We start from the raw sequence: 21973 nt of genomic DNA, 5'->3' as shown, positions 1-21973 counted from the left end.
TAGAGTGGGGATTCGCGTGGTGCCACACATTTCGTCATCTCCGCCTGATGAAAGGAAATTCATACTTTTAAAAAAATGGACTACAAATACCTACACATATTTACTGTGTTTAAAACATTTTTTAAATTCAAATATCATTTCCAGGAACCAGGTGAACTATCAGGGGAAAACCCTTCCCCAAAACACATGAACAAGGCGGCCCTCCAGTGGTGAAGATAAAGGCAAGACTTGGCTAACATGTTTTTATTATAACTATTCTCACAAAGTAAAGCTGAGGCTGATGAAAACGGTGTAAGTTGTGCAGCTATTAGTAAATTATCTGGTGAATTCCATTTTTATTTTTGAGTGACAGGTACATCACAAATTGTTCAGAGGTGAACTGACTTATTTTCCATATTTTTGTAATCATTGGGTTGCTGCCTTTTGTTTTAGTTTGCTTATAGAAAACAAATGATTTACAGTATATCTGATCTTATTTGAGCATGAAAAAACTTATATAAGCACATTTTTGTACTCCTTTTTACCAAAAGAGGGCAATAGAAACAAATTAACTGCAAGTATTAGTATCAGATCAGCCAACAGGAAGCAACAGTATGTATGAAAAAGCTACACATTCAAACCCATAACTGGGCCTTTCTGAGCGAGCTTCTCATTTTATGCAACTCCCCTCTGACTCAGAGCTTGTGAAAGCAAAGTGAGCTCTGATCCATGAACAAGATAACATTATCAGTCATCTAGCTTCAACAAACGTTTTTGCAAATTTAAACCCCAAAAACAAGATGTAAACACTGCATTTCCCTCTTACTTTCTCAGATGTTAACTTGTTTGATTTAAATGAAATATTTCCACCAAAAGTCTCAGTAACATCCTAATACAGCAGCATTCATCATATAAAGATCAGGGGAAAAGCTAGTGCACAAACAGGAACATTCCTGAAAATTGCACCTACCCATCCTCCCCGTCTCTTCAGCCAGGGAGCCAGGAACTTGCGGACGAACTGTCCCAGACTGTCCACTATGATTTGCACGGTGGTGGGGTAACCGTTTCGGACACAATCCACTGCCAGGGCTCCGGCTACTGCAAACATGGCCACCACCTTACCCCATGTTATACCTGCAGCAGAACAGAACACACATCACCCGGTTATGTTTTATGTCTTTTGTTTTACATCTATGAATAGAGAAGCTTTTCTGATAGGCATCTTTTTTTGCTTCAGATATTCAAACAGTGATTTTGTCTTGCGGTCACACAGCAGTGGTTTGATAAGTAAGAAGCAAAAATATCTCACTACAGTATCGTGAAGCCCTGAGCGTCTATCCTCCATGTGTCCAGTGTTCCAGTGTTTCCTGACTGTTATCAATAAACTGCTTTATTTACACCAACATAAACACTTTGTTTTCCTGTTCTTTTGGGTGCAAATCCTAGTCAACACCCATCTACTCTAGCCTCATGTGAACAAAAAAATAGGTTTGATAATTTAGATATTTTATTCAATTTGCTTTTCTTATTTATTGGCTTAATTTCAGTTAACTGTAAACTTAAATTGCATGACATTATGTTTACTGTAATAAATAACCTAATCTCTTTCATTTTTTCTTCCATCATCTGTTTTATTGCTATTACTTAAAACGTATGTTCTTTAATTGCCCAAATGCAAGTAAAACACATTTGTAATTTTGACCATTTAACTCCTGCTAATTGGAAATGAAACAACGTGTAATGTTGGTCACACCCCCATGTTTGTTACATTACTAAAACGCCCAGGAAGTGTTTTTCACGGTACATTAGCACTGCAATAAACTGCCTGTAATGGTGGTTGAAATAATGGCCTCAGTGTCACGTCTCCAAAAGAGGACAAAAATGAATGGCCCGATCTTAGGAAGGTTACATATTCTGTGACCTGACATGAAGCATGGGAGGCAGTTGGTGTACTTTGTACTGAAACAGACTGTAAATACGAGGTTTAAGTCAACAAACCAGTGCATTTGCGTTAATGTAGCTGATAAGACGTCTTTCCAGCCAGTTATAAATTAAAAAGTGTGAGATTGTGTTGCCTTTGCATGGATGTGGGCGAACACTGACGCAGTTTCTGCTATGGGGAGGTGGACGGGTTCAGAAATGATTTCGCATTCACCACTGGGAAAAGTCATGAAGCTGAAAAATGAACATTCTTTGTCCCTCTTTCTACCTAAACAATCTGATAATTAATGGCATTGAGCCATTTCTGGGCTCAGTTTCCGTGGCAGCTGGGATGTTATAACGACTTCCAGTGATGCAGTGCAGGGCCTAATGGCATTAGTCTCCTGAGGCTAGCATGCATTGTCATGGCTGACCTACAGTGTCAGGGGTTAGAGCGAGCTCTGGCCAAGATTAAATGAGATAACTGTCCATGAAAGCTGTCAGAGGACGTCACATAACGCTCCCTACTGAGAAACAGGCCAAGAATAGAGACAAGATAGTCAGGGATAAACCTGGAGGAGGGCGGAAAGCGGAAGAACAGAAGTGGGAGGCAGGCGAAGATAGATGGATGAGAGACAAGCAGTGTTGATTTTACTGAGGGACACCACAGTGCAGATGGCCGCTTAACCGCCTCTATAAAGAAACATGTGGTTTGATATGTAGATTCACTGGTTTATCCTTTATTGTGGTCATGTTAAGCACTTTCATAGTGAAGAATGACAGAGACACTTTATAGAGCAAATTCCGTACAGCGGGAGAAACAAGATGCATTTTTCTATTTATATTCAGGTTCCAACCCTTCCCAGAAGGCTGGAGCAGCCTGGGTTCACTAGTTTGTTATTCTTCAGGAGGAATCCCACGCTTTTTCCAAAAATGTCATCCTTGTGACGTCTAAACAAGGATAAGTTTAGCAATGCATGACAATTATAAAAAGAGGATCAATTTTGTATCTTTCCTGGAAACATGACTATTTACACAGCGGCCAGACCCTCTAATCTCTCCCAAAGGCCCATACTGAGGACAGAAGGTCACTCTTTATTTGAATACTTCAAAATGTCAGTGGTACTTTATTTAGTGAACAAAGCAGATCTGTTGTCAAGACAACTTGAAACAAGTCCAAGAGCCAACACACACAAGTCGAGACGTAACTAGACCAACCAAACCAAAAGGCATCTCTCAAGACCAAGACTGAGGAAAGATCAGAACAATGGGACATGAAGAGGAAATAACAGGGTGTAGTTTAGTAAAGAAAAAATACATTATGGTTACTCTACCAAGTGACAGACGGTAGACTGCCGGATATCCGACCAACAACCAATTTCAGCGAGTTTAGATGCACTTTCCATCAACTTTTATAGGCTGTGGTATATTTGGATGATACTTCAACATGCTCACCTCCCATCTTTGTCAAAATACTCATCAAATATAATATGTATCAAAATATAACTTGATCCCTAGGACTGTAAGAAATATATATATTGATAAAAGTAGGGTAAACTGACTGCCTAAAATATAACATGTAATTATTGTATTCATTTTAAAACCCTGCAAGCACATTTTATTGTTCCGATTCAAGCAAATGTAAAAGCTTTTGCGCCGATTGCACCAAAAGTAAACCTATGATGTTGGATGTTAAGGACTGTGATAGAACGCAGATTCCACCGTTTCAATTGCATAAAAGTATCCATATGGTGGTGTGTTCTTTATATTATGATGCATATCAGATATTTAGACCCGATTCAGGACCAAAAGTGGGCAGTGTTGTGTAAAGAACAATATCTTAATGTTCTCAAAATAAGGCAGAATACTTTAATTCATGAAACTCCATACCCACAAACAAATCAGTGTCTAAACTTAGAGATCCCAAAAATCAGTGGGAGCTATTATGTGCTTTTAAATGAAGTCTCACTCCACCTACTTATGATTCACAGCCACTCACTCCCACTAAAAGCACCTCGCAGCCAAAAGAGGCTGATGGAAACTGCAGAGTCACACCTGTTAAATCACAGTAACGGCCCTAATCAACAGTCACAGACTCTGTGGAAGTGTAAACCACTTCCTGTGCTGGCTGAAGACTACAGCTCTGTATCCAAATAACATACCGACATACTAGTTATGATGCTTAAGACGAAAAATTGAGTATGTAATACATTCCAACTGCGCTTGGTGTTTGGATTTTGTGTATGTGTGAAATGCTCCGATTTATACCACATAAGCTATAATGCGTGGGCATGAGACGTGAGCTTAATTAAGATACTAAACAAACCCCAAAATGCATTGCATCTAATATGCAATGGCTGCGAGGCAGGCGGTTGAAAATCAATAGTAATCATTACGAATAATGGCAAGTATGTCCGGGTAAAGTTACATATAAAAATTAACTGGAGCCTACTAATTTAACACTAAGCCTGCATATATGCATTTGTGATAAAGGACAAAGCTTGGATCACAATGTTGTGTCAGGATGTCCGAGCGGTCTAAGGTGCCACGCTCGAGGACAGACAAATGGAGGAATCGGTTCAAAACCTACTTCTGACGACGGCAGTAGCTCAGTCTGCAGGGACTTGGCTCTGGAAATTAGTTCAAGTCCTGATCGGACCAAAAGAATACAGTGTGAACTGATAGCTGGAGAGGGGCCAGTTCGCCATCTGGGTACTGCTTGAGCAAGGCATCAAACCCCTTAATGCTCCAGGATGCTCTGCCACACTAATGCATGTGGTCCTGTTTGTATATTTGTTCATGTGTATAAAACTATGCGTGTAATGTAACACCCTGAATTGTATAAAAAAAATTATGTCTTTCTTTCTTTCTTTCTTTCCCCATAAGGCGCATTGATTGATACTTCCGTGTGAACAATCTGTTGGTAATGGCATACTTAATCTTTAGTTTAGTATGCAGTACATGCAGATTGAGGGTGTGCTATGCAGTAAGTTAGAATTTGATGTTGAGCACAGCCTCCATGTTTAGTTTGGATAACGTACAGTCTGCTACATCATCATCACCTTCAGCAACAGCCGTGTACCTGTTGAGAAGATCTCTGTCGCCACTCCGATGAAGGCATCTGAAACCATGTTCTCCATGGCAACAGAGATGTTGAGCTGCCGCGCCACGTTCCTGTACAAACTGGGCTGTATACACTCCAGCTCGTCGCCTAGGTAACAGAGAGGGAGCACATACACACAATAAGAGAGAGAAGCATTAAAAGGCTGTGTAAACCGATTGTTTAAATGACTGGGTTAAACAAGCTTTTAAACAACCTTTACACTGATTCAAAGCTATTTGACTTGTCTGATAGTGGAGTGACTCTGATGTTAGGATGTTCAAAGTAAGACTTTTATATCTCACCAAAATTGGACTCTGGGCACTTTAGCTGCTGTGTTAACTGATTCAAGTCCTCCACATGTAATCAATTTGTTCTAGATATCCATACACACAAAGACATCTCTTTCTCTCATCCTCTGAACCAAGCTTATCAGAGTTTGAAAATGATCAACAGTGCAGTGAAAACTAGGAGTGAATAATCTGGATAAACAAATCTATATATATTGCAATTATTATGACCGATTGTGCATTTGTGATATGATTCACAATATTGGAGGTGAATGTGAATCATTATTCTCATTTTCATTGAAAAATATATACAAAAATAATCATGATGTGACTTATTGCTAGGATCTGTACAAACGAGAGATTATTTCTTTAGAATAATATTTGCACCATAGCATTTAATTTGGTAGAGCATTTTGACACATATGATCCCTTAAACAGATTGCGCTTCCTGGGATGTAGATACAATGAACTTGTCCGATTTGAGATTTCAATAACATTCAGAATAATTGTTCAGCACTAGTGGAAATCATTTAAAGTAATATCTAAAGAGTTATTTTCCTTCTACTTGTTCATATTTTATGTTGTCAATGGTGTATTCCAGCTCTGTTGAGTCATCGCAGCTCTCAGCCTACTTTAATCTAAAAGTAGATTAGCATCTCTGCTTTTGACCCAAGAGCAGTGATCATATCACCGTCACACTGGCTTCCGGCTGAGATCTCACTATATAAGGGTACAAAACATCAAAGTCTATCATTTTGAAGCCAACTTATAATGCTCTAAGAAAAACATTGTAAAGCCCTGTTATTTTTCCAAGAGCACACTCAAACTAACTTTTGCAAAGTCGTAAATCCAAAACGTTCATGTTTATTTTATTTCATGTTGCAACAGTTCGCTCCACAAAAAAGGGATCTCTCACTTTATCCTGTTGGTGAATGTTTTTAAAACCAGCAGGCATTTTTCAATGCGGATCCATCGGATTAAAAGAATGTCGTAATATTATAAAATAAATAAAACACATTTTCAATCTTAATCGTTCTATTAAAAAAAGTATGTGGTCTGTGGTTAAGACATTGACAATAAACCAGAATTTCCTCTGACCGCTCTCCCTAATTTGTTGTGATCCTTCTACTTTCAACACTAGGTATAAATACAAAAGTTTAAATGGCTTAGGACTATCTGTCATTTTTGACTCGCTGACAAACGCTTGGACTTTATTGTTAGGTGTTAGAAGGCTGTGCCGTTACAAGGGAGTGTCTAGGGAGTTTTCTGGTGAGTTTTAGTGTGCAGTGTTTGCTGTGCTGCGCTTTTCTAACCTAGTTAAAAGAATTATGACCAAACCACTTTGTCTTATTTTAACTATATCCTGGGTGTTGGAGGTTCACAGTACACAAAGAAATAACAACCAAGGCCTTGAATGTGCACACATGTTGCTCTAAGATATCTTGGAATTCACTTTTTTCTGAGACTCAACATATCTTTAGGTTTCTCTTACCGAGGCAGAGAAGCACCAAAGAAACCTCAGCAAGCGTTGCGTTTGAGGGAGAGAGGTTGAGTTCAGTTTTGGACCATCCCAGTCCGTTCTGGTTGAGTCTGGACACTATGTAGTCTCTGCACAAGGCTTTGGACTGGGACACCAGCTCCTTCTCAGACAACGATCGGTCAAACACATCCAGGACTTCTGCAGCAAACACAGAGGACCGGCGCAGGACTTCCATATCCTCCTGCGGGGGGATTCTGGGTCAGAGAGTGTCTGACCTCTAGGGATCAGCTGTGTCTCAGCGTGATGTCTCTTAATCCCAGAGGAACAACGTTTAACGAGGTGGACAATATGGCAGCTGTGAGGAGAGAAAAACATGACTAAGAAAGAGACAACTGGTTGAATGCATGATTCACATATCTTAATCTTGAAATGTTTCTGTCAGAATGGGTGTGAGACAAAGACACTTTTATTCAACCCACTAGTGCAAAAATGATAGCATCTAGATTGATCCTGCTATACAGACTTGTTCTACATTAACAAGGGTGGATACAGACACTGATCATCTAAATCAGAAGAGAACCTTACATAAGAATATGATGGAGGCGTTATTGTTGTGAGTCACATTGTGGGATAGTCAAGATATTGCTAAATTTCTTGGGTTATGCAATACTGATACCACAAGATGACAAGGGAAATATGTTTGAGTATGACAGTAACAGCCCTCTAAAATGATCTTAACAACACGTTTTTAAAAAATGCATATTGCAGGCGTTTTTCAGTGCAACATAATGAAAGGAAAACATCTAATATAAAAACACGGTAGATTTATCAATATTTAGAGCTGTTGAACGCAATATCATACTTACATTCAACGTTGTGTCCACATTGAGATGTCCCCGCTTATGATGTAATAAATGTGGTTTGCCAATTTGCCTAATTATTTAGAAAACATTTAACAGCTATCTGGTCAAGTGTATCCCAGCTAAAAGAACCAAACAGTCATGGGAAAACAGCTCGACAACTCTGAAAAGAAGCAGTTTCGGATATTTAGGAAGCAGCGGGATCAATTTAGCCTCAGGTCTTATTCCTCAAAGAGCTCATGTTGTGTTCGGTCCACTTGTTTCGCCGGAAAGCAACGACTGATCGCAGGGACGCAGTGAGAGGACGCCTACCTGTAGATCCACCTTCCTATTGGCGCTCAAAAGGAGCGTTTGATTCATAGTCAGGAAGAGCCCGGAGGAGGAGTTTGACGCCTGCTTTCTTGCCTCCCAGCAAATAAACAGTCGAACCTGACTACGGCGGGCAGAGAGGGAGGTAAATCATCTGCATCTGTATTTTCATTCACAAATCTGTGAAAACTACTCAGAAAGAACCTATTTTGTGTCACTTTTGTATTGTTATTTTACTTACTGATTATCCTGTTTCTATTGTTATTGTAACATAGCATTCCTTGGTGCATGTGCAGTCTGCAGGTGTACGATATGATCTCCTTCCTGAGCAACGTGTTCTTTACCGCAGCCAACATTGTCTCACCTTAATCCCGTGCAGGGCAGATATATATAGATCTGCACATAAAGTAGCCTACTAAGACACACTTAATTGGGGTTTTACATGCTCGTTGTATAAAGCTGTTGTTTTGTAATTTTCTTATTAAATCAAAAATAAAATGAAGCTTTTGTTTTGAAAGGTGATGTCAAAATATTTGATCATGTATTCTACAACGTCATAAAAAGGAAAAATAAGGTCAGTCAAAAGAGAAAAGCTGTTATAAGCAATGTTTAAGGACTCATTCAGACGTTTGATTTCCCTCTATTTCAGGTGTGTTTTATTATCAATATGTTAATCCAAAACGATACTAATTCTGATATGTGATTATGCAAAAAATATCACAGTTATTATGCATATTATTGGAGGAAGTTATTTAACTCATTAATATCGATAGGTTTAAACTAGTTGTTAGTTCAGTGTTTGGCCGCTGAGTGTCGCTGTTGCTCCCTTCACTGTTCAGCTCAAAATTGTTTCCAATGGTCTCAGGGGTTCATTCATTCAGAAAACATAAAGCAATATTACATTCTCTAAACTAATTTGATGAATAAATCATAACTAGTTTGTGTCTTGGAACATAGTTAACTTCTTATTGGTACATTAATATAACACCCTAACATTTGCACGTTTGACTTTTTGTATCAGACTGATCCTTGTGCTCAATATGGCAATGACATGTTTCATATAGATCATGCCAAACAGAGACAAATATAAACCTTTCCTTTTTGATATTTCTTTCTGCCGGTAGAAGAGTCTCCACAAGCTTGGCTGGACCAGAAATGCTCTGCATAAATACTGTAATTCATTCAGTTTAAAAATCACTAATAATATGTCTGACTACACTGACAGGTTATGTTCAGCCAGGTTGGTGATTGACACAGCATTGTGGGACCGGTTTACCTTTGACAGAGTGGTAATCATACTTCTAGTGGAGCTTTAGCACTAGAAAAAGCAACATAAAGTAGAATTATTATTATTATAATTATAGTAAACCTCAATTGACTTGCCCAAACTTGTGTGAACCATTGTCCCTTCTACTAAAAATAATACCATATCATTATCACGTTAAACTGCAATCTCAGTTTTTTTTTAATAGTCCATACATTAATACGTTGGTTCCTGTTGATATTTCTTTATAAAACAAAACCTGTGTCCGGAGAGATTGAGTTTTCAGTGTTCAGCATGTTGATGGGTGAGTTTCTAAGTGATCCTGTGAAAAGAAAAGAGTGACTTTATAAGAAAACCTCGCCCCAGTTTGAGTCAGTATTCACAATCATTTGTCCTGATGAGAAACCTACACTTTCAAATAGACTTACAACTCACCCGTCCCTAGTTTGTATAACAGGTTGTACAGAGTATTATTGTATAGTAAGTTGAAGTCATTGTTTCAATGTTTTTGGTCAATTTAAGTTATCCAGTTTATTATAGGTTGGTTTAGTTTAAGCTAGTTTAGTTCGGTTTAGTTTAGTTCAGTTAAGCTTAGTTTAGTTTAGACGTTTTGAACTTATTCAACTCAAAATCAAAAATCAAAATGTATTAAATCAGTGACACGTCTTTTATTTTGTAGTATTGACAAACCAAAACAAATGTATACTGACCTGAAAAGGTTTAGAAGCCTTAGCTTATTTCACCAACATAACTTTTTTGTGTAAAATGATCCTTAAATGTATCATATGTTTTTTTTAATTGAGTAATTAAAACAAAAATAAATAAAAGATATATAATTTTTATTTTAAATACCTCAGAAGTCCCGAACCAAAATGAATTACACATTGTTCAGTTTTATAATTGTTATTTTGTATTTTATTATATATATTTTACTTTGAATTGATTTGAAATGTATTGCAATGAATGAAACACAGCTACAGTTGCCAACCATATTACCATATTGTGAAACAACAAATTCTCTACATAAGACACCTTGAATGGAATCTAGTTATGTCTCATTACACATAACCACACAGTGCAGCTCTAGGAGAACATATCACCGACAGGTGGGTTTACAAGCTTCGGTGACTCTTTTGTTTAACAATTTCCCCTGCTATTTAAAAAAATACTGCATTGCATGTCCACATTCATGATCACTGACTTAGTTCATTCAAGTGAAGCAGCTGAGCTCAGCCTTTAACTTCCTGAGGAATCTTCTCTGTTACATTTTTCACAATTAGCTCATTGATTATGAGCTGGTATGTTTCAAGGCCGCTGTCTATCCTCTGGCTGTGCAATTAGACAGAGAACTATGTGCTACGGATGTTATGCTGTTTTGTTATTTGTTAGTTTCTGATGAATTCTATTTGGCCAAACCTTGTCTTACATATTAAGCCAATGTGAAACAGTCATAAGACCTACAAGAACAGGGAGTGTGTTGTAGTGTGTAGTGTGATGCCGGCTATGAAAAACAGCTGACCAAGTGGTAAGAGACAACAGCTCCTATTCTCCCATTCAATTTTGGTGAAAAACATACAAGAGTGCAAAACATGGAAACGTTTCTGCCGTGCTTTGCTTTCCGTTCATCTTTAACGTGGACAAAGGGGGCTATATTAATTTTATTATTTATATTTATAGAGTTCAGTTAAAAACATCGACAAAATGCAACAACCCTTATTTAAACCAACACATTTTGATATTACCTGAGCTGCACACAAACAAAAGAAAATGACTTATCAAAAGTAAGAAACAAGTTATCTGCATGAATCCTTCACTTGATGTGACTGTATTAACTTGTTTAAAATGAAAAGTCTTTAGGTTGACTTACAGAATCTGTCTAGGGACTACAGATGAAAAATAGCCTCTTGGCCAACTCTGGCACATTTACAGAAATGATGATTAATGTGCACTGTCCCTGTTAAATAAAGACATTAGTTAATTAATTAACTTGAATACAACAATGCTTTATCATATTGACAAACAATTCCCAATCCTTGACTGCAGGCAGCTCTGCAAGAAATTATATAGTGCAGCTTCTCCTTTGCAGAAACCCTTGTTGTGTAAACAGTATACATCGCCCTCTTGAGAGATCAATGAGTGAAACTGAACAGGTGAACATTTTTAAAAAGCTCAGTTTCTCTTCCATTTGATATGTTGCTGACCTGAGGCAATTGAGACTGAGTGCCACACCTTCAAGTGGCCATTCAGTAGCCACTGGTCAAGCCTTCTCTGGAAAAAATAATACCAAGAAATGTTGTCTACCTGAAAAACGAACAAACATTGAACTTAACATCTTAAAACTGTAGTGAAATTCTTGGAGCAAAGAACTAGAAGAGTATACTGGAGTGGAATGGATGTCAGATACTGAAGATTTATTGGAAGGAGAATTTACACTTTCTGAGAGTAGTGACACATCCTCCTTCCCAACTGTGAAGTCCTCGTCCCCTTGTGCCTGCCACTTCACCATTCCTAAGAGCAGAATTCACATTAAACTACAAGACGCAGCAAATCCTGTCCCTGTCAGGGTCAAACTGTCCTCAGGGAGGTTCTACCCGATAAGATGGACTCCCAGATGTCTCTCCGGCTCTTCTCCGTCAACTTTGTTCTGTTATTGTCTGAAGAAGAGATTGTTTTGTATTCATATCTAATACACAGCTACAGCTGAAGCCTTTATTTGATCAATCACACAGAGAGAATGCTGAAGCCCAAGGCCGTTTGCCTGCCTATGAAAGAGGAGTGAGAGAAGAGGTAAAAGCTAAGAACTAAGCGACCTCTGAACAATCAAATCAAAAACCATATCAGCATGTTATATTTGTGCATAAATGAAACATGTATCGATTTAATGTCTGTGGTTTTCATGCATGTATTTAATTGAAGAGCCACCATGTGTTAAACTGTCATTCAATATGTAAACAGTCAGTGATGACTCTTTCCCCACCCTCCCTTCTGTCCCTCTTCCTCTCGTGTAGAGATTCTTTTCATTCCAGTCTGCCTTTTATCTATCGTACGACTTGGGGAGTACATTTCCAACTTTACGCAGGCCTCACGCCCATGCCTGATGAAACAGGTTAAACCAGAAGCTCTGGAGGACTCGTCATGGCGGCAAGGATTGGACGGGTACCCAACCTCTGCGACAGGGATGGGCAACTTTAAAAGTGACGTTAGGTTAGTTAACATAGGAAATTTCACCTTTAGCCTAAATCCTGTTTTAGGGACATGAATGAAGTTGAAATATAAAAACCTTCCTTATTTCCTTTTAAACTATTCAGATAATTCACAAAAAAGAAACCCTGTGACCTCGTAGGTTAATTATTGTGCAACCTTTATCAAAATGTTGTTGTTTTAGCCTAGTTTGCTAATTAACTGAAGCATCTTCCTTTTGATACTGTTTATTTTTTAACCTGTAACTTTGTTTGTCAATAAGTGTGTCATATTTTGCCCCAGAGTGTGGATTTCTTTAACCAAGGCATGTAGCTCCATGACCCCATCCCCTTTACCACCATTGATGAGGCAGGACCAATCGCAGAGAGGCTAAGTGAGGATATGAAGGTGGGGCTAAGCACTGAAACAGGGTGTGGTCCTGAAACTAGCAAGATTTGTAGTAGTGCCCCGGGGTTTAAATGGACTGCCTGCCTGACTGACATTCCCATAGTTATCTTAGTTTGCTCTGTCTCTTGCTTCTTTTCCATTTCTTACCTGTGAAGCCTGTGTTGGATTTCCAACATTTGAGGACATCTGGAGGCTTCCACCCACAGGATATCTCTGCATGTGTCTGGTTTCCACCTGATCACCTCTCACTGCTGCTGCTGATCTGTTTGATTCTCTGGATTGAGTGCTGCCTGCTGTGGCTTTGCAGCTGCTTTCCTCACACACAGGAGTAAGGACTCAGCCGGTGAGTCACAACTGCAAGTATTTTAGCTTTTTCAGAAATGTGAGATTTGTACCTGTGCTTCTCCTGTGGAAGTGTTGATTGAATGTTTGTTTTAAACTTTTCATGGTTTAAAATGGCAGACACATCTCCCATTTAACAGTTCATTATAGTTTATCTGGAATAGGACAGCAAAACGTTGATACTGTTGCTTTAAATAGAGTAAACTGTGTAGTTTCCCTCCCTGGAAATCCCTGATCAGCTTGTATCTTGGGAGTTTAGGAGGTTGGCTACGCTGGCTATAAGGGCCAAGTTCGTTGCCTCACCTGTTTGACTTGCTCTGTTAGTCAGCAAGAGAGTATTTCATTGTCTTCACATTGACTGAAGGGATCAGATGTTTCACAATCCTTATTTTAACGGTCATAGTTGTTTTTTTTAACGGTCTTAATTTTTTTTTTGAGTCATTGTTTTCTTTTTCAGTTGCTGAATTAAATAAATAAAGCTTTTCGTTTTTTAATCGAGGCACACATGGTGCTAAAACAGTAAGGATATGTAGTTTAAACGCTACATTTTTGATTAGGCAGTGAAATTAGCTCCTAGTACAGATTTGTCATTATTATTTTTTTAACACAAGGGCACTCAGGGGAGTTTGAGCTTGTGCAGCTGTCTCCTGTTTGTTCAGTCAGTGAGGAAGCAGGTGGACAGGTTGCTTTGTCACTTACCTGCCCAACCAAACTCACTCAGCTCGGCTTCATCTCCTGGTTCCTGACTGTTTGTCTTTTCTTTTCTTTCAGTTGTGATTATAGGACAAGAAACAAGGAGTCATCATGTCGCAAACAGCTGTATCGACCATTTCAAAATTCTACAGTTTTGTAGAATTGAGGACTGGTAAGTGTCTTTGTCACTTTAACAGTTTTTACCCCACTGCTTTGTTAAGATATGAATGAATGACTGCTGATCTCATGGAATAATGATACAATTTATGGTTTGTAAAGGGTAGTTTCCTAAACTACTTTATGAATCTGGCAAAACTGTGTATAAACTGCATTTAGTTTTAACCAGATATCTGTGTGTGTATCCATTACTGACATGCCTTTTTTAAGATGAGAAATGTGTATTTTTGTGTTCCCCAGATGAACGAATCAAAAGTTATCCCCTCATGCAGAGACCTGTAGGGATGAACCTCATCCTGTTGACCTATGTAATCTTCTCAAAGTACATTGGACCTCGCCTGATGGCAAACAGGAAGCCCTTTCATCTCAACACAGCCATGATTGTCTACAACCTCAGCATGGTTTTACTAAATGCCTTCATTGTCTATGAGGTAAACTAGAAGATCAAGCAATTTGCTGACTAAAATTCCCATTTATTCCCAAACCTGAGATGTTAATAAGTTGTTGTTTTATTTACATCTAGTTCCTGATGGCCGGATGGGCAACCACCTACACGTGGAAATGTGACCTCGTTGACACCTCAACCACCCCTCAGGCTTATCGGGTAAGCCAGTCCACTGTTTTTAATTTGCCTCAGAGCAAAGAAGCTCTTAGGCCTACTACTAAAATTATTCTGACTATTAAAAGTGTGTATGGAAGGCTATTACTGGCAGAAATGAGGGGAAACTAATTTTGTTTTGCATTTCAATAATACAGTTGAAATGTTGAATCCTAGAGTTTTTGAGATTAACCAATATTTATTTGGAAAATTTGACTTTATTTTCAAAGTTCAAAATAAAGATTTTCCTTTTTGGCCATAATGCTCTTTTGTGGTTTGTAACTTTTCTGAAGGCTGAGAAAACTAAGATTATTGTCTGGTTAAGATGAATATATGAATCTTTGACATTAATTTTCTTATTTTTCTTTCCCCAGATGATTCGAGCGTGTTACATGTTTTATATGTCAAAATATTTCGAACTCCTTGACACGGTAAGGACATTCTCATCTCAAACATTTTCCTTATTTGATTATCTGACCTTCTAGAGACAAGGCTTTTGTGCCTGTAAACTTATGCTTATCCTACTTTTTTTAATTTTTAGGTATTCTTTGTGCTGAGGAAGAAACAAAGCCAGATCACATTTCTGCACGTTTTCCATCACTCCTTCATGCCCTGGACGTGGTGGTGGGGCATCACCCTGACTCCTGGTAAGGTTTACTCTGCATCACATCAAAGTAATCCATTTCACACACATAATATGCATAAACAAACTATTTTAGCTCTAGAAATGGCTTAAAATGTCCTTAAATTATATATTGCGAGTGTGCTACTATGAATCCAAAAGAATGAAAGTTCAACGCCCAAACAATATTTGAAGAGATCCCTGTACAGTTTTAAAAAAAAAGTTTAATCAAATAATTTCCTGTTTTCCCCCTTTCAAGCTGGAGGAATGGGCTGCTTCCATGCCATGGTGAATGCAGTTGTCCACGTTATCATGTACTTCTACTACCTACTCTCTGCTTCAGGACCTCGCTTCCAGAAATACCTTTGGTGGAAAAAATACATGACCGCCATCCAGCTTGTATGTCCTATAATATTACTGGCATATATTATGATTTTTACATTGGATCGATCGTAGAATAAGATTTTCAATAACAATTTCTCCTTTCTCTGTTTTTTCACAGATACAGTTTGTCATCGTCTCAGCTCACATCAGCCAGTACTACTTCCTGGAGAAGTGTGACTACCAGATTCCAATGTATATCCACTTGATTTGGATGTATGGCACCTTCTTCTTCCTCCTCTTCTCTAATTTCTGGATTCAGGCCTACATTAAGGGAAAGCGGCTTCCTTCTGTGGAGGAAATGCCAAAACAGAACGGCTCAGCCAGTAAACCTATCGCTGTGTTGGCCAACGGGAAACACATGGAGAATGGAAATGGGCACCACCACACCAACGGCCATTTCGTCATGAGTAACCTCGTCATGGGCAAAGTAAAGGATATCTAACTTTGTGACTTTGGAAATCAGGAGGAGACATACAAGAAGTCGATATAGAGCTACCTTGAAAGTCTCATCCAGCATTCAGACCTTGTAGCATATTGGATTGGCACAATTTCAATATGTTACTTCTAAACTTTACATGTTCTATATACATTTAGTCTTATGCACACTTGTTTTTGATGGGTGTTTTGGTGAAGATCTCTTCTTACCACATTGTGTTTGTTAGTTGTTGTGAAAACGATTAACTGTGATGAACACTGTATGAAGATTGGTGCTCACTTTGTCACTGATGGTATCTTCAACTCGGGCTTGGTCCGCACCAGCCTGACTTACTGTCTAGCGGCAGGACTATTGTTCCCTGGGTTTATCACACAGTTTCCACTAAAGACCAGTAAATTGAAACACCTGCTACAAAACAAAGCTGTTGTAAATGTCAAATATTCAGTTTTGTTGTTTTTATTTATCTTTTTGAAATAAATCTTTTTAGATAAAGGTCTGTGTCATTTGGAAAGCAGTTAGGGTGTGCACTTTTCAAAAAGACATACCACACCTCAATTTTATTTTTGGAATTGTGGAAAATAAATGTTATACTGTATATTACAGTATTAATGCATTTAGCATACTTAGGTAGTGACATATAAACTGTTTTCCATTTTGAGATTTGGAACCCGGCATGGTCTGTTTCTCAGCACACTGCAGGGGCTCGCAGGAAGTTAATACACTTCCCATCAGAAAAAAGAGCACTGTTTCTGATTATCCCTGCAGAATGAATGTTTTGTAAACCTACCAGTGTTTTTACTGTTTTATATTACACATGTGCACTGATGACAGATGAAGTAGTTTTGAAGTACTGCCAGCCTTTTCAAATTTCATTTGATATTTGGCATAAATACTTCAGATTGGATGTCAAAGTGTATCCTCGAGCTGTTTGTTACAATGAACCTTCAATGTTTAGTAGATTAACCTGTTTCTGACTTAAGCAGAAATAAAGATGTTTTGTAATTCTGTTACTTGTTAGACGCTTTTATCCAAAGCAACTTACATACTCAATACTGTTGACAATCCCCGCAATTTGGGGTGAAGTGTCTTGCCCAGGGACACAACGATATGCTGACTGCAGTGGGGTTCGAACCTGTGCTCCCCTGATACCACCAACGCCACATGTCTCCCAGAGAATTCTTGTTCTCAACTATTTCACATAACTGAATCATTTATACTTTAATAATTGTTTACACGAGGTGAATCCTTAGATTCTAAGAGTGAAAGAGGACAAAGCATCAATACAAGGAAATGGATTAATGTATATAAAAACCAAAAAAAGAACTCAAAACATGAATGTAATGCAGTTGCGCAGGTTGGTTCGAGATGAACTGCAGATAATCTGACAGTCGCATAGTGATTGGTATCTGTGCCCTTGGAATCAGAAATTCTTCACATTCCCACATTGTTGCATATTAGCAAGTCATGCTATTCAAACCAGTACTGGAGTTGATAAAAAAAAAAAAACTGTCAATTAAAAATGACGAGAGAAAAGGTCACAGCATTAGTTATAAATTCCTATAAATCCTAAATATTGACATATCTAGATTACACAGCTACAAGGTCAAAGTTAACAAATCCAGTAAGAAAATACATTAGTTTTGTGTGAGACTTACATTAAACTACTTATCAGAAGCTGGGCTTGAGAGTAATCAACTCATGTTAATCAGTTACCATGCATCATTGAAATAGGGACACTGAAACTGCAGCAGGTGTTGGTTAAATATCAGATATGGTGACCTCAACAGGACGTTTAGTGAATTCTATAGAAAACACATCAAGCGGGTTTGGAAATATGCACGGTGATGTGTATAACAGTTCCTGAGGACACAGATTTAAGTGATCAGAAGTTGAACTCAAACCAGAGGCAAGCTGCATTTTGGGCAAGAACAAAAAACATAAAATGTGGGTTGGTAGATGTTAGGATATGGCACACATTTAAAAAAGGCTATCACCATTATGTGAATTATTAGCACATGCCAGTTAAATGACAAACAAAACATTGGGTAATCAAAGAATTTATTTAAAACAAAGGCATATACACTTTCTGCTTCAAAACATGATTATTCCTGTATAAACACTTTGGAACAATTACAACACTGCAGGGACTTGTCAGTTACAGCTAAAACACTGGGTAGATATCTTTATTATGGATGAAATAAAAAATGTGCGCATGGACAGGAAATCCTTTCATAAGACAAAGCACATCATCTGATAGACTGGTGAATGACACCACTATTTGATTTGGCCAGCCTCTCTTTGGCCTTCTTCTTAATAGGATCCAGTTCAAAGCTCTTCCACATACGGATGGTCTCGTCTCCAGCAACAGTCGCAACGGTGGAGAAGTCTGGGCTCAGAATCAAACTGAGAACTCTTTCCTCGTGGCCTGTAATTAAAAAAAAACACATTCAGACCAACGGGAAGCAAACAATGTTGATAGTTTCTTCCATTTTTATTTTTGTTCCTTTACTCCCCCATGTCTTGTCTTTTTACCGACTTACCATTGAGTTCTGCAACCCTTGTTAGAGAGGGGTACTTCCAGATAACTACATTGTTGTGGGCATATCCATGGGCGGAGACCAGCTCCTTGTAGTTTGGTGCGAACACCAGGGATGAAACCTGAAATGCAAAGTTATCGTTTATGATGAGAAAAGGGACAACCCCCATGTTGTTATGTTGAAGTTAAATACATTTTCAAATGTAATCCTTTTTGACTGAAATAAGCATTGAGGTTCTAGCTGTGGTATGTACCTGGGACTGAGTGTCAAGCGAACTGATGCAGGAGCCACTGTTTACATTCCAGATGCGAATGTGACGGTCACTGGTTCCACCTCCAGATGCCAGGATGTTTGGCTGCCACGGACACCAGGCCAAAGCCTAGAATGTCAACACAACCAAAAGTTAGTTTTTCAAGCTTTTACAGTCTATGGAATAAATTGTGGCTGGTATTACTGCAGTTCTGGAGAACTGCAGTAGCCTTTGTGTCAAATACAAATGCTACTGCAGTTCTGGAGAACTGCGGCAGCATTTGTGTCAAATGCTAAAGGCTGCATGTAGAGCTAGAGTTTGTCTGTTTTGAGCTAACATATAAACATGGTGGTGCAACATAGCAGAATCTGAAATAAAAGTGAGTGTAGAAAATGGCTAAGCAAATCACTTGGGCCATTTTGATGCTCACCTTAACAGCTCCTTGATGTTCACTCCAGCAGTGGACGGCCTGGTTGGCGGGGCCATCCTGCACACGGGGCCAAACGTACACCATGTTGTCATTGCCCCCACTGGCCAGGTATCGCCCATCAGGGGACCACTGCAGCCCACACACTTCCTGTGAGTGGCCAGTGAGAGTCGCAATGTGGTGGTTTGCCACCCTCACATCATGATGGTGGATGTGTCCTGATCTTGAGCCACTAGGATAGAGAGAAACATATTTGAGTCTAACAAACACGCACAACTAGAAGTTTGTCTTTTGTATCAGAAATTTGGAAAAAAAATGTACCTGGAAAGAACATGGTCATTCCAGCTCAGGCTCGCAACTCTGGACGTGTGGCTGGCCATGCTGCGGAGATGCTTCTGGTTGTAAACATCCCATAACTAAGAAAATAAAATGTCATAATTAAAAGCAAATAAGAAAGCAGTTATTTTATTGCCACATGTCCTTATTTTAAATACAATGTGCATGCCTTTTATATAATTACATTTTCATCATCTCTATCTTTACTTTGCTGTAACTTCCCATTTGTGGGATTATTGTGTACTCAAGTCGTATGTTCCTCAGCGCACTAACCTGAGTTTGGCAGTCACTAGTTCCAATAGCGAGGTAGCTTCCCTCTTTGGTCCAGGACAGTGAGCAGATGTAGTCCTCCTCACGTTCCAGCTTCATGAGAAGAGTGATCTCACCTTGACTGGCATCCAACAGGTAAACACAGTTATGAAGCGCCACAGCCAAAACATTGCAACTGCTCCAGTCAAGCAAATTCAAATCTGTGGAGAAAAAAAAAGACAATTAATGCTGGCTAATTGTACAGTAGCACCTTCTTGCATAAAGCTCAAATATGTACAACATCTTTAGATTTAGTATAGAAATATAATAGAGTGACCGATTTCCGACATGAACCAAATTTGTGATAAATTATGTTTAATCACTTGTATGCAGCAGTGTTAAAGGAACAACCTCGAAGTGCCAAACTTACAGAAATCATTACGAAACTCAGGAGCATCCAAGATTCTGTCAGGAGTTGAAGAAATGTGCCGTGTCTTTTTGACAGAGGCAGGTGTTGCACCCTGACTGTAAAGCACTTTCAAGTTGTTTTGATACCCTGTAAATAGGACAAAATAAATGGTTAATTCCCAGACACCCCCTTTATATGTATGCAATATTCTGGATGCAGCATGTTGACAAACACATATCTTACCTTCTGGAGCATTCAGCGGCTTCCCTCCAAGATGCAGGATCTTTGCCTCTTCAATGTTGTATCCGTTTAGTGACATCGACATGGCCTTTTGGTTTTCCTTTAGAGACACACATGATCTTAATAAATACAATATTTATTTAACTATAGGATCACTAAAAGATAAATCAATATGTTTTAAACATACCGATGTTGCATTTTGTTCGTTTGTGTCCACAGTTTCATTCTCCTTAGTGAGCAGAAAGCTTGCAACATCCATTTGTTTGCTGTTTCTGGTAGGTATGAAGCGGTCGCATCCCATCTTAGAGGGTGTTTGTTTTTTATTTTTGCCTACAATACAAAAAAAAGTGGTTAAAATCTCCACAAATAAAACACAGAGCGTTTTTACGTTGCATGGATAGAGTTGCACAAACTACCTGGTGTTTTGTTGGGCGTTTTTGTTGTACTAAGAGACACATTGGCAGACTTGCCAGGCGACAGGCCGTTCAGCGCAGAGGCGTTAGAAGAGCTGGCCTTCCTCTGCCACCTTGCCATGGGAGCGTTTGTGATGGGCATATCCAGCTTCAGGATGCTGTGGATGTCGTTCTCAAACCCGAACTGCGCCATTTTATCTAGGTTTTCACACAGCCTGTCAGGGAAAATAGTAATAAGTTAACACAGTAATAATATTAACACGGTCCGTAGAGTAATGGGCGACAAATGCTAACGCTCGGATCCAACTTCAGATTCTGCAGCGGCTGATGTGAGCCAGAAAACGTTTTTAATTGAATTCGGCAAAATAATCAAACAAGAAGTCGTTTCCCAGCAGCTTAACCCGTGTAGCGTTCAAGTGTTATAATTATATTTCGTTTATCATAGCTAGTTGACCATGAAGTGAATGATAAAAGGTTAGCATTCAATTCAGCATTGAAAACAGCTTAAATATTATATTCAAAAGTAGGCTTTTACAATGAAAATATTATGACCTCACCTCTTGAATGAAACGTTGACTTTCCTGCAGCAAACCCTGTTGTTCCTCTCTCGTTTCTTTCTAAAGTTTGAATTTCGGGACGATGACGACACACGGTTTAAATCCCTGTAAGCGCTCCTGTGATTGGTTTGTTCAAGAAGTTGCCGTTGCCGTTACCAGCAGCATTCGAATGCGTTGATGTGATTGGTGGAAGAAACTCCCTCCCCAGAAATATACCGCCACCTATCGGACAAATTATGATGAAGTTTTGATTATGTCAAACAAGAACAGAGTTAAAATTGTAAGAATCAAAATGTTCTGAATAAGGATTAAGAGAGTAAAAGTGTATCCAACTATGTTTTATTTTTATATATCTTTTTCTTTTGCTATTTTATTATTATGCTGCAGAAACAATAGATAGATAGATAGATAGATAGATAGATAGATAGATAGATAGGTACTTAATTGATCCCAATTTGGGAAATGTTTGCGTTGCAGCAGCATATAATGAAGGTTTGAATATAAAAAAACAAG

The 21973-nt window shown here is 38.7% G+C and overlaps 3 protein-coding genes across 3 annotated transcripts; 1 reads left to right on the top strand and 2 right to left on the bottom strand.

The window, feature by feature from the left end:
- Positions 1–28: 28 nt before the first annotated feature.
- On the bottom strand, positions 29–7944 carry bokb (BCL2 family apoptosis regulator BOK b; the record flags this gene model as incomplete). Its single annotated transcript, XM_010785564.1, has 5 exons — positions 7636–7944; positions 6782–7124; positions 4982–5110; positions 950–1113; positions 29–44 (listed from the first exon to the last, which is right to left on the bottom strand). Coding segments are annotated over exons 2-5 (532 nt in total), but the record flags the coding sequence as incomplete, so codon positions are not given.
- A 4885-nt stretch (positions 7945–12829) lies between these two features.
- Positions 12830–16534, top strand: elovl1a (ELOVL fatty acid elongase 1a). The gene is made up of 8 exons (XM_010785563.1): positions 12830–13133; positions 13904–13997; positions 14243–14433; positions 14526–14606; positions 14975–15031; positions 15142–15247; positions 15482–15621; positions 15725–16534. The coding sequence occupies exons 2-8, from the start codon at positions 13937–13939 to the stop codon at positions 16046–16048; spliced, it is 960 nt and encodes a 319-aa protein (XP_010783865.1). The 5' UTR covers positions 12830–13133; positions 13904–13936; the 3' UTR covers positions 16049–16534.
- A 1549-nt stretch (positions 16535–18083) lies between these two features.
- Positions 18084–21552, bottom strand: cdc20 (cell division cycle 20 homolog). Its single transcript, XM_010785562.1, has 11 exons — positions 21461–21552; positions 20907–21118; positions 20678–20820; positions 20494–20590; positions 20272–20397; positions 19866–20062; positions 19578–19672; positions 19260–19488; positions 18833–18958; positions 18583–18700; positions 18084–18467 (listed from the first exon to the last, which is right to left on the bottom strand). The coding sequence occupies exons 2-11, from the start codon at positions 21094–21096 to the stop codon at positions 18289–18291; spliced, it is 1500 nt and encodes a 499-aa protein (XP_010783864.1). The 5' UTR covers positions 21097–21118; positions 21461–21552; the 3' UTR covers positions 18084–18288.
- Between the last annotated feature and the right edge of the window lie 421 nt (positions 21553–21973).

The sequence above is a fragment of the Notothenia coriiceps genome, unplaced genomic scaffold, assembly GCF_000735185.1.
Source record: "Notothenia coriiceps isolate Sejong01 unplaced genomic scaffold, NC01 NC01_scaffold00027941, whole genome shotgun sequence".
NCBI classification, from domain to species: domain Eukaryota; kingdom Metazoa; phylum Chordata; class Actinopteri; order Perciformes; family Nototheniidae; genus Notothenia; species Notothenia coriiceps.
The sequence above is the reverse complement of the archived record's forward strand: the minus strand, read 5'-3'. Positions and strand labels throughout refer to the sequence as shown.

Coding starts and splice junctions, on each gene's coding strand:
- cdc20 (XM_010785562.1), bottom strand. CDS start 21,096: ATGGCGCAGTTCGGGTTTGAGAACGACATCCACAGCATCCTGAAGCTG. Junction 20,398..20,493: donor GCCGCTGAATGCTCCAGAAG/GTAAGATATGTG, acceptor TCCTATTTACAG/GGTATCAAAACAACTTGAAA. Junction 20,063..20,271: donor TGAGTTTCGTAATGATTTCT/GTAAGTTTGGCA, acceptor TTTTCTCCACAG/ATTTGAATTTGCTTGACTGG.
- elovl1a (XM_010785563.1), top strand. CDS start 13,937: ATGTCGCAAACAGCTGTATCGACCATTTCAAAATTCTACAGTTTTGTA. Junction 14,607..14,974: donor CCACCCCTCAGGCTTATCGG/GTAAGCCAGTCC, acceptor TTCTTTCCCCAG/ATGATTCGAGCGTGTTACAT. Junction 15,248..15,481: donor GGGCATCACCCTGACTCCTG/GTAAGGTTTACT, acceptor CCCCCTTTCAAG/CTGGAGGAATGGGCTGCTTC.